Genomic DNA, 13,054 nt, shown 5'->3' on the forward strand with positions numbered 1-13,054 from the left:
CACTTTGGCCCACGAGAGAATGGTTCACCGAGGTACTTCGATGGCTGGTAGACTTTCCAAGAAGTCTTCCTCTAAGAGTAGACCTGTTACGTCAGCCCCACGTAAAGAAGGTACACCAAGGCCTCCCCGCTCTTCGTCTGACTGCCTTCAGACTATCGAAAGACTCTCTAGAGCTAGAGGCTTTTCGAAGGAGGCAGCCAGTGCGATTGCAAGAGCGAGGAGAGCTTCTACCATTAGAGTATACCAATCGAAGTGGGAAATCTTCCGAAACTGGTGCAAGTCAGTATCTGTATCCTCGTTCAGTTCCTCTGTAGCCCAAATCGCTGATTTTCTCTTACACCTGAGAAAGGTTCGCTCCCTTTCAGCTTCCACGATCAAGGGCTACAGGAGCATGTTGGCTTCGGTCTTCCGGCATAGAGGCTTAGATCTTTCCAACGATAAAGATCTACAAGATCTCCTTAAGTCTTTTGAAACCTCTAAGGAACGTCGTTTGGCTACTCCTGGATGGAACTTAGACGTGGTCCTAAGGTTCCTCATGTCAGACAGGTTTGAGCCATTGCATTCAGCCTCCCTGAAGGATCTCACTCTTAAGACTCTTTTCCTGGTGTGCTTGGCCTCGGCTAAAAGAGTCGGTGAACTTCATGCTTTCAGCAAGAACATCGGTTTTTCTACAGAAAAAGCCACTTGTTCTCTTCAACTTGGTTTCCTGGCCAAGAATGAACTGCCTTCTCGTCCTTGGCCTAAATCTTTTGATATTCCTTGCTTATCAGAGATCGTAGGCAACGAACTGGAGAGAGTGTTATGTCCCGTTAGAGCTCTTAAGTTCTATTTAGCTCGTACTAAGCCATTACGAGGTAAATCTGAAGCGTTATGGTGTTCGGTTAAGAAACCATCCTTACCTATGTCAAAGAATGCTTTGTCATATTTTATCAGATTTTTAATACGAGAAGCCCATTCCCACTTGAGTGAGGAAGACCGATCTTTGCTTAAGGTTAAGACGCACGAGATTAGAGCTATAGCAACCTCCGTGGACTTCAAGCAAAATAGATCTCATGGACGCGACCTTTTGGAGAAGCAAGTCAGTGTTCTCGTCATTTTACTTGAAAGATGTCCAGACTCTTTACGAGGACTGCTACACACTGGGTCCATTCGTAGCAGCGAGTGCAGTAGTGGGTGAGGGTTCTACCACTACACTTCCCTAATTCCAATATCCTTTTTAATCTGTCTCTTGAAATGTTTTTAATATTGTTTTATGGGTTGTACGGAAGGCTAAGAAGCCTTTCGCATCCTGGTTGATTTGGCGGGTGGTCAAAGTCATTTCTTGAGAGCGCCCAGATTAGGGGTTTGATGAGGTCCTGTTGTATGGGTTGCAGCCCTTGATACTTCAGCTCCTGGGAGTCTTTCAGCATCCTAAGAGGATCGCTGGGCTTCGTGAGGAAGACAGACTTACAAGGCAGAGTAATCGTCTAAGTCAACTTCCTTACCAGGTACCTATATATTTTGGTTTTGTTATATTGATAACTGTCAAAAACTCTTAGCTTATACGCTGTAAACTTAATTAACTCTGGTCTCTACCCACCGCCTTGGGTGTGAATCAGCTATTATATATTCACCGGCTAAGTTAAATATTTAAAAATGATATTTTAATTATAAAATAAATTTTTGAATATACTTACCCGGTGAATATATAAATTAAAGGCCCTCCCTTCCTCCCCAATAGAGACGCAGCGGGACGAGAAGAATTGAAGGGTTTGTTTACATGCAAGAGTGGTATCTGACCGATAGTTGGCGCTGGTGGGCACACCCGCAACCTTCATAGCGATCGCTCCCGAGTTTTTGAGTGTGTTTTCTGTCGAGCCGCTGAGTAGCAGCTATTATATATTCACCGGGTAAGTATATTCAAAAATTTATTTTATAATTAAAATATCATTTTTAATACAAAGTTATTTATTTTAATCATTATTAATAGAATATGGCATGATCATAGTTATTCAAGTGTTTGGGAACTAGCCATTATTTTAGCCTTTTTAAAACCTGGTAAGGACAAGTTTTTAGCAGCAAACTACCGACCTATTGCATTGACTTCTTGTTTATGTAAAATAATGGAGAAGATGGTCAACGCAAGGCTGATGTGGTACCTTGAAAAGAAGGGTATTTTATCACCCATTCAATATGGATTCAGAAAAATGCACTCAACGACTGATGTGATGATACGACTTGAGTCCTCTATTTGTGAAGCCTTTGCTTCCAAACAGCACCATGTGACAGTCTTTTTTTACCTTGAAAAGGCATATGATACCACTTGGAGATTTGGTATACTTGAAACAATTCATGCATTGGGATTGAGAGGAGAGCTTCCGCTATTTATTCAGGCATTTCTTTCACATAGAGTTTTTCAAGTGAGAGTGGGGGAAACTCTATCAGAGAGTAAATGCCAAGAAGAAGGAGTTCCTCAGGGTAGTGTGCTGAGTGTAACCCTTTTTGCACTAGCAATTAATGGGACATCCTCAGCCATTCCCCGAGATATTCTCTCAACATTATTTATGGATGATCTCTCCATATCATTTGCTGGAGCTAGAATGGCAATGGTTGAGAGAAAACTACAACTCTCAATTGACAAAATTATCCAGTGGGCTGATATGAATGGATTTAAGTTCTCGACAAGTAAAACTACTATTGTACATTTCTGTCGTATCCGGGGAGCACATCCAGACCCGGATATATACATTAAAGGTCAACGTATCCCATTTGTAGGGGAAGCTAAATTTTTAGGTCTGATATTACATTGTAGACTTACATGGGTTTCTCACCTAAAAGCATTAAAAGCTAAATGTGTTGAGGCTCTGAATCTTTTAAAAGTATTGTCCCATACATCATTGGGGCAGACTGCAATACTATTTTAAAATTATACAAGGCCTTGATTATTTTCCAAAATTAATTATGGATGTGAAATATACAGTACTCTTCATCCACCCCAAGCCGATTAAAGATATTAGATTCAATACATCATGCTGGTATTGGATTGTCCACAGGAGCGTTTAGAACCTCACCTATCCCAAGTCTCCTTGTTGATGCTGGAGAGTTACCCATAGACCTTTACCGAATGTCTTCCATTATTCGGTATTGTTTAGATTGCAAAGACTCCCTAATTCTTTAGTCTTTCAGACTGCAAGCCTTGTAAGGCACCCAACATACTTTGAGTTGCACCAAAAATCTCAATCTTATGGCTTCCGGGTGAAACAATTATTAAACAGTGTGGATATAATTAGAAGTAAGGTAGGCTACTTACATTCAAGGTATCATCAACGCCTCCAAGGAAATTACCAGAGATATCTTTTTGTAAATACTTTATTGGAGTTAAGAAGAATATGACAGACCTAGAAGCAAGGTCTCTTTTTATGGAACATGTTGAAAAACATAGAGGATCGACTTTTATATATACTGATGGCTCCAAATCTGATGCTGGCGTCGGATTTGGAGTACATAGTAATGGTTTTAATTGTAGAGGTGCACTTCCTCTAACCGCTTCCTTATTTACAGCCGAACTGTATGGCATATTGACTGCTATTGAGAAAATAGCGTTGGAGAAGGAGGGTAATTTTACAATTTTTAGTGATGCAAGGAGTGTCCTTCTAGTAACCCTCAAGTTTTAAAGATTTTAGAATGGCTTTTTATTATTGGACGGAGAGGTATAACAGTTTGATTTTGTTGGGTTCCAGCACATGTAGGTGTGTCTGGGAATGAGAAGGCAGATCCATTGGCAAAGAATGCTGCATCCGAGTTGCTGCCAAGAAGGTATCCCATTCCGTGTAATGATTTCCTACCTAACATCAAGAAATTGCTTTGCAATAAATGGCAACAACACTGTGATAGTCTAGATGGCAATAAAATGAGAGAAGTAACAAATGTCATATCTCCTTGGAGGTATAGCATGATGCCCCGATAATGGGAGATGTCTCTTTGTCGTCTCCGTATTGGTCACACTCGGTTGACACACGAGTTTCTGCTGAAGGGCCAACACCAACCGTATTGTGACGGCTGTTTAGTGCCTCTAACAGTGAGGCATTTGTTGACCGAATGCCCCAATTACAATAACTTAAGAAATAAATATTTGTTTGAGGCTCGAGGAGAGGTTGGCAGGTTCATCCTTGCCAAGATTCTTGGACATGATGTGTCCTACTATGCAAGTGGCATTTTTAGATTTATTTCAGAAGCAGGTCTTCTGAAAACTATTAAACTTTTATAATGACATTCAACTTTTATGATTTTAATTGAATATTCTTTTATATATATATATATATATATATATATATATATATATATATATATATATATATATATATATATAAACTAAATGATATAGGTGTCAATGACCTTAGACGTCAGGATGCCTGAAAACTTTAAATCAATCAATCAATCAAGGAGGTAGGAGGAGCTTGGCAGAGGAGCCTGAATGAAGGGAGGAGGAGAAATCCAAGAGTTGTAGGGCGATCTTAGCCTGAGCACTCTTCAGCCGGTGGAACCAGGACAAATATATACTGCCTTTGAGGGCTTTTGAGTGCCAAAGACACTGTCTAGGACTGTGTCTTTGCCCTCCCGGGGGGGGGGTATTTCTGGGTCGGCTAACCCATTGAAAACCCTCGTTAGTGTCAGAACTTGCCAAAATGCATGCACTGACTATTTCTGTTCCAATCTGAGGTGGGACTGGCAGCGAAGTCTCCTTCATCCCCTCCTGAGAGCTCATCTCGGGGAGGGGGTGTCGTGGTCATCCCTTAAGTGACTGATGGTTCCTGTGGGTCTGGAAGTCCTCGTGGAGGACTTTGAAAGAGGCTTAGTATCCTTCAACTTCTTGCAGGGTAGAAGGTACATCTCAAACATTGGAAGGCCTGGAAGATTTATCCTTCCTGGTTTCTACCGGTGGTGGAATGCTCTCTTCGCGAAGGCAGTCTTCCTCTGGAAGTGGAAGGGAGGAGACTGACACATGTTCCTCGAGAGGATCCCTCGACTGGGAAGGCGGTGAGCCAGGAGAGCATCTGGGAGGAGTACCAAGGAGGTTTGGCCTTGTTGTTTAAGGCCCGCACAGTGGTCAGTTTCACTCTAGAGGATAACATTGTATCCGAGACTCATCTTTTCCTTTTCAAGGGAGTGGCAGCCGAGGTCCTTTGCCGTAATTCTGCTAGTGCCAAAGGGTGTTGAAGGCTAGCAGAGGCCTCCAAAGAGAGAGCTGAGAAGGCAGACCCGAAAGCTTGCACTACCACCCTGACAATGGCACCAAATCAGGGCTCATTGCTGTGCCTGGTGCTGTCTGAAAGATCCCTTGAAGGGTAGGAAACCAAAGGTTCCCTTTGAGGAGTCTTCTCTGGAGCTGTCTGATACCGTGGGTCCTCTTTTAGTGCTGGAATCTTTGAGATCTTGAACTCCCCAGGAGTGCTCTTTCCCTCTTTCCCCGGTGGCCGCACTGTAATGCATTTGCGGGGAGGGGAATGGGGCGACGGAGACCTGTGAGAAACGACTCTGACTTTCCTTGGTAATAGGACCGATGGTCTGGAGGGCGAACACCTACCTTTCTGTTTCTATTCCATCTTGTGAGCACCTACCTTATCATCCGAGCATTGTCTACACTGCACTTGTTGAAGTAGGCGCGTGTTTGCGCATTGGCAAGCGCTGGCGAGCTGGTGAGCACTGGTGCGTTGGCACGGGCTGGTGAGCTAGAGAACGTTGCCGAGCTGGCGAACGTTGGCGCGTTGGAGCAAACTGACGTATTGGCGATTGTTGACGAGCAGGCGACACTTGGTGATGAGAATTATCTGCTCGGCAGTTCGTTAACGCGTGCATTGATGATCAGGAGACTGTTGCCGTAGAGAGAGTTGGTGATCACCAACGGCAGAAACCTCAGGGGATCTCCTTGAGGTTTGGAGAGAAGCAGCAGTCGCTCATACGCGGGCAATTGGCGCATAGTCACATGGTGAGATGGAAGAGACAAGACAAGAGATGGACAGGTAGGTGATCGGTGAGTCGTAGGATGGTGAGTCAAAGATTGGCGCGTAAGATCTCGAGCTGGCAAGAGGATGCATCCTTAAGAAGGACGAATATCCTCCGAAGGGGATCGCGTGCAATCCACAGGCGGAGAGTCCAGAACCGAAGTTCGTGGACTAGCGGCAGCAGCGTCGGAAGAAGGTCCAGGTGTAGGCGAAGGTCAAGAGCCAGAAGACGATGGACGAGGAGCCTCCTCTGCGGAGGAAGGCTACGATGACGAGGCTGAAGAGCCAAAGAGGCTTCTCTTCAACGATAGCAAAGGAGCAACTCTAAGGCGAAGAATAGGGCGAAGCAAGTCAGGAACGATGCCCATGGTAACGACCTCTAGGGCCAGTGGATCAGCAAGCTGACCTTCAGCAGCAGTCCTACGAAGAGGAGTCTCTATGAGTGAAATCCCCCAAAGGGAAGAAGTACTCGCAGGAAAGACGCGCCTAGGACTTTGCTTCACCCTCGAAGGATGTTCGGTAGGGGAGGAAGCACAGTCTTCGGGAACGGCGGACAAGTCAGAAGGGGCCGGAACGTCGACAGGATGGGCAGCAGACGACTTCTCCAACACAACCTCCGACATCGACAAATGCGGCACGCTGGCACCACAGCAAAAAAGCTGCAGCAGGGCCTCCTTGGAGGGCAGACCCGGTAACCCCAAAAACGACCAAACCTGTAAAAAGGGAGGAAGAGTCATGGTCCCCCACGGGGGGAGAGGCGAGGCCACTTCGCTGGGGGAAGCGAAACCGTCTCTCAAGGACCGAGGTAGTTCAGGTGTTAAATGGCCTATGCCACACCTCGACGGTCCCTTGGAGGAGACCGAAAGAGCAGGAGCTTCAGAGGAATGTCGGGAAGCGGAAGAAGAAGCCTTGGGTTTCTTCTGCTTCGAAGAAACCTTTGAAGGATAAGAGTCAGGCTTAGACTTCTAGACTTCTTCTTTCGCCATCGCTCAAACCTTTCCCACTGGGAGGCAGATCAATCCCAACACTCAATACACTTGTTATCCAAATCACACCATTGACCACTGCATGTAGGGCAAATGGTGTGAGGATCGGTGTCCTCAGCGGACATGAAAGTACCGCAGGTGCGGCCCTCAAGTCCAGAGCAACTACGCATGGCCAGCAGATGTCAACACACACACACACACTGAAAAAAGAGAAAGCAAAAATAGCATTAATGGCAGTCCAAATAGAGCGGGAACGACCATACACCATCCAAGCCAAAAGCAAAGTGAGCTCAATCACAGGTGTGTGAGTGGGAGGGGTAGCTAGCTTCCCCCACTACCTCCCACTAACTAGCAGGATGGGTAGTTTACCTTCACTAAATTTTAATGGCTCATCCTTTCGGCTTCGCCGCAAGTAATACCCCTGATAAATAGCGTATGTTTGTATTCCAGTTACGGAACAACTACTTCTTAGATGCAGCAGGGGTCACCTCCAAAATTTCAACATCTAAGGGAGATGCCAAAGATACAGGAGTGCTGAGAGGATGGAAGAGCTCACACTTTCCTTATCCCTCACAACAGACTTCAGAGTTGTACATGATTTTTGGGCGGGCAATGACGATATGACCATACAGCAAGAGGAGAGGACACAAGTTCTTACCTAACAGAAGGAGAGGATCCACCAATGGACGTCACGTCTAACCCCTCTAGGGCAGGCAGATGACCACACAAGAAGGGCACTGACAGGAACATCATCAAGGTACTGGTGTCAGCTAACACCGACCATAGCTTTTCCGTAGATGGAATGCCAGCAATCTCCAAGAAAGGCCGCAACTTTGGGAAGTCCAAGTAATCACACATATCATCAACGGTATAATAAAACTTGAATTTCGAGGGAAAAGCAGAGGAGTATCGCCTTCACTAGGGTAAGGTGATAGGTATTTCCTTCACTAGGGGAAGGTGATAGGTATTTCTGCTTCCCCTAAAGCAGGCCTCACGCACAAGCCTACAAAGGTCTCAGCCCAAGAAGAATCTGACGAAGGGACATCAGGTCAGATTGGGAGATGAAAAGAAAGAGCTGAGAGTTTCTTCGGCAATCGCTTAAGAGTTGCCACATCCAAACCCAAAGAATCTCTTCTAGCCTTCTCCTTCTTACCAAACTCCACCAACTGCAAAGGAGGTCATGACATACACTCTTGTCACAAGAGTGTTAGTCATGATAACAGTCATGCCCATGCAAAAGGCACAAAAATGATGAGGCTTCACTTCTAGCTTAGAAATTAACCTGCCACATTTTCTACCAGGCCACATCTGCATGTTTGCATGTGGAGTCTTATTAAGCCAGTACAGTACACACTAAACTGGAAGAAAAAGCGTAATGATTAAAACAGCCAGATAAGGCAGTAACATCTATGTCCATACTAATTAATGGCTGGATCAAAGTGAGAGCTTTACTGACTGTCAGGTGAGCAGGACTTACCCTTCATCTACCAGCTACTCCAACCACCTTGTTAATAGAAAAAACAACCATTCCAGCTTCGCTGAAATCATACTCCTATTAAAGGACAATGGTTTGTATTTGTTTAGGAATAAAACCACAGACTTCTGCAATCACAAAGGTGCTGCGAACGTAAAGGTAGCAGATAAGGAGGCATATTGTATACAGCATATAAAGTTAATATTATAGAATTCAAGGTATTTTAACTACAAAATTAAAAAATTAGTGGAACCACTCCTACCTCTTTCTGTGAGCATGGCTGATTGGACTCCAGAGTAGTACCAGAATAGAAGTTTTGAGATGATGGGCCTCCACCCTGGACTCCTCCTGATGGTTCTCGTTGAATTGCTCCTGAGGACATCCTTTTCTGCCTCTTCCTCCTCCTTCAGGATCTTCCTCTTCCTCCTCCCTTGCCCACTAACTCCGAGGCCCAAGGACTTGAGGGAGGGAGTGAACAGGAGGAGGAAGAGTCATTGATTGTCTAACTCGTTATTTCCTTTTTTGCACAGAATGTATAGAAAAATGACCAGTGATCAGAGTATTTAGCATTCTGTGGTATAGATTAATAAGGTGTCCCAGTGACCCTCCGGCCCACAATGAAAATCATGTTACATGTCAGAAGAAGCGACTTTAACTTTTTTCTCATTCGAAACATTTAATTTTAAAATCACTTTCCTCTCTTTCCTCTCAAAGACTACTGTTATTAGCACTATTAATGTCTTTTCTTTCTTGATATAATTTCATTTCCCTGTTTAAAAGAGTAATGTAATATATCATTAGAAACAGAAATGGAATTTACTTATCTAGTGTTAAATAAGGGACAAAATGAAAAGGGAATAGAATTTGCAAATGAATACATGTCAATTAGTTATATGAATTCATTCTACACACATACAGACCTCTTTCTAATTTTCTAAGAATTTTTATTTTCCATATTACTTTGCTGGTAGGATTCTGATGTATGGTGATACTCAGTCGGGGATAATGACATAACATAAATTTCATGAACAAATTCAAAATATCTAACCCTGCAACATACATGTAGTGAGTCAAATATCTACTATATTTACCAATACAGTAAAGTATTCAAAGACAGTACTGTACTATAAGTTTTATAAACTGCATGATAAAGGCTGTTCTTCTAAAAAATGAACTGAAATACCCAGTTATTCAAACCCTCATGAAACAAAGCAATCAACTAGATACTGTACAATATTCATAATTTACCATTATCAGCTATAAGGGGGAAAACCCCCCAGCCCGGATATGATAATTTTCCTGGGTAGTAGGTTGCCCAGGGCACCAGCCACCCATTGAGATACTACTGCTAGAGAGTTCTGGGGTCTTTTGACTGGCCAAACAGTACTACATTGGATTCTTCTCTCTGGTTACGGTTCATTTTCTCTTTGCCTACACACACACACACACACAAACCGAATAGTCTGGCCTATTCTTTGCATATTCTCCTGTCCTCATACACCTAACAATACTGAGATTGCCTAACAATTCTTCTCCACCCAAGAGATTACTGCACTGTAATTGTTCAGTGGCCACTTTCCTCTTGTCTTAGGTAGTGCCATAACCTCTGAACCATGGTCTTCCACTGTCTTAGGTTAGAGTTCTCTTGTTTGAGGGCACGATCGGGCACACTATTCTATCTTATTTCTCTTCTTGTTTTGTTAAAGTTTTTATAGTTTATATAGGAGATCTATTTCAATATTGTTACTCTTCTTAAAATATTTTATTTTTCCTCGTTTCCTTTACACACTGGGCTATTTTCCCTGTTGGAGCCCCTGAGCTCATAGCATCCTGCTTTTCCAACTAGAGTAGTAGCTTAGCAAGTAGTAGTAATAATACCAATAACAATAACAATAACAATAACAATAACAATAACAATAATAATAATAATAATAATAATAATATGAACTTATTAATAAAATTAAATGAGGTTTCCTTTAAAACGGATTTTGACGTAGGAAAAATCTATTTTAGGGTGAGATAGCCATGTCGTCCTGATGGAAGGTCCCTTCAGCAGCTTCCTACTGTATAATATTCCTGCGAGTGATATTACAAGAGAATTACTGTCGGGTATCACGGGGTTCTAACCCCCCAGAACGACTATCCTAAGATATCGTGTATAATCAGGGACGTATCCGTAGATAACCATAGATATCGGCACCCCTAATAGACTTAACCCAGTAAAGGAAACTAGGGTGAAGGATAAGTGAGGAGCCGTTACTTATCCCCTTTCCCCATGGTACCCTCGTATGTCCCTGATGGCGTCATTCCACCTAGCAGCATAACTACTGTGAAAAGAGGCATCCTACAAGGAATCGGGGAGGGACAACGTAAAGGTTGGGCCATCAGGATGACATGCCTATCTCACGCAAAAATAGATTTTTCCTACGTCAAAAGCTGTTTTTTGGGCTCAAGCCATGTCGACCTGATGGAAGTGTACCAGAGAATTACCTATGACTTGGTAGGAAGCCTCAGAGAGAGAGGTCCCAATACCGAAATGCACTTACAGGAGCGTCAAGGCATAGGTATCACTCTCGGCTATATATCCCAGAACAGTTCGGAGGCAGTATTGACAAGTATGATGGTCCGTCAAGGAGGCAATAAAGACCAAAGGACCGCCCTCCGCAATTGGAAAAGCACATGAGTTCAGTGTCAGGAACCATAAGGAACCCAAAACTGAAGCAGGCATCGTAGTTAAGACGTATGGAACAAATACCCACCAGGATAAACAATCCAATTATGTTCAGGAAGGATAATAATGAGGCACACTAAATTTATTGCCACTAAGGTAATAATAATGGTAATAATAGGGCATAAAATAAAAAGCATGTAACAATTTACAGACTTTTATTCACAAGAATCAGTGCAAAGGATAATAAGCAATCATCATTAATGGCATATAGAAAATTTTTTTGTACAAAAGTAAATACATCCCATCCATGCCAAGACATAAGGTAACATTAGGGGACAAATACATGACATAAGGAACCGTAGGTAACTTATGACAAGATAAACCTGATCAGTATATACATGATCACCTATGTACAAAAGGGGATAATCACCCGGACAAATTGAGATATAGTTTAACCAACATTTAGAGAGGTAGGCTGTAGCACTGAAGGAACAAATCTCGCGTCGTAGAGACACAAGTGAACCTGAAAAGTAAATGATTAATTGTATTTTTTTTTGTTCCTGAAGCAAAAACCAACTGTTTACTCAGTGCAAATATCAAGCTGGAGGAATGCCCTAGGACGCACTGTGGGCTACATTGTTGCAGCGGGTTTGATAACACTTTCTGCAGCCACTACAAAATGGCGTATCTCCTCCAATTTCTCCAGATAATGCCTGAAGAAAACCCTAGTGGACTTCCAATCAGTATATGCCTGTAGTCCCTCAAAGGACATATACTGGAAAATGTTCAAGGAGGAAGCCACTTTCCTAGGGTCATGACCCAATGGCATACTAGCCAGGTCCGTTCTTCGTATAAAGTAAGTAATTTTTGCTCTTAACTGTTTCAGAGACAAATCAGACCCCACTGTTTCCCCCTTAAACAATTGACCACCTTTAAACTGCACTGTTTTCAATAAATACACTTTTAGACACTGCACTGGGCACAGGGAGTGATCACCTGGTAGGGGAACTATTTTCCATGGACCTCAATGTTTAGAGGGAAGTTCATTCTTAGCTAGAAAAGCGGGATCAGGGTATAAATTAACCTCACCATTATCAACAAATTCAATGTGGCCCTCATCTCTAGAAAGCACCATAATTTCACTAACATGAGCACCGGAAGCCATTGCAATTAAAAAGATGACTTTCTGAGTGAGATCACGAATAGAAGCCATTTGATTGTCTATGTCCGAAGAAAATTGCAAAACTTTGTCCAAAGACCAAGAGATAGGCTTCGGTGGAGCCGATGGCCGTAGCCTTGCACAAGCCTTCGGAATTTTGTTGAAGAGATCCGAGGTAAAGTTGACATCAAAGGAGTATAGTATACGTCTAGTGAGGGCCGATTTGTACGACGAAATCATGGAGGAAGCTAGACCTTGATCGTGTAAATCAATCAGGAAACCTAAACAAAAATCCATAGTAATTGATCCTGGATTCTTGTCTTTGATGTATTTGACCCATTTCTTCCACTACGCTTCATACTGAGTCATGATGGTAAACGTTTTATAGTTTTCAGCAAACTCCAAGTTACCATATTGAATTTTGAACTTCTTTTCCAGGGCTAGGGTGAAAAAATCATGAGATGAAGGTTGTTCGTTCTCCATGATGAAGCGTAGAAAATCTCCCGCTGTACCTCCTGGGACAGAATTGGGTAGGGCAACGGCACCAGCTTGGGGTTCAATTCCGTGACCATGGGAAACCAGTGGCTCTTTGGCCATAGAGGAGCCACCAGAGCCCCAGTCCCTTTGAAAGACCGAAGCTTGTCCAGAACTTTCATAAGGAGGTTGAACGGTGGGAACAGGTAAATCTTCGTCCAACGATTCCAATCCAAGGACATCGCGTCCATTCTCACTGCTGCTTGATCCACATTCGGTGCCACATAGCAGGGAAGTTTCTTGTTGAGA

At 43.2% G+C, this 13,054-nt stretch overlaps 1 protein-coding gene across 1 annotated transcript in view; it reads right to left on the reverse strand.

Moving 5' to 3' along the window:
* LOC137648625 (colorectal mutant cancer protein) overlaps positions 1-13,054 on the reverse strand; it is a 369,887-nt gene that overhangs the window by 275,445 nt on the left and 81,388 nt on the right. Inside the window, exon 2 of the mRNA XM_068381565.1 lies at positions 8,704-9,210. Coding sequence (XP_068237666.1) covers positions 8,704-8,823 — 120 coding nt within the window. The 5' untranslated portion in view covers positions 8,824-9,210. The remainder of the gene's footprint in view (positions 1-8,703; positions 9,211-13,054) is intronic.

The sequence above is a fragment of the Palaemon carinicauda genome, chromosome 10 (assembly GCF_036898095.1).
Source record: "Palaemon carinicauda isolate YSFRI2023 chromosome 10, ASM3689809v2, whole genome shotgun sequence".
Lineage (NCBI taxonomy): Eukaryota > Metazoa > Arthropoda > Malacostraca > Decapoda > Palaemonidae > Palaemon > Palaemon carinicauda.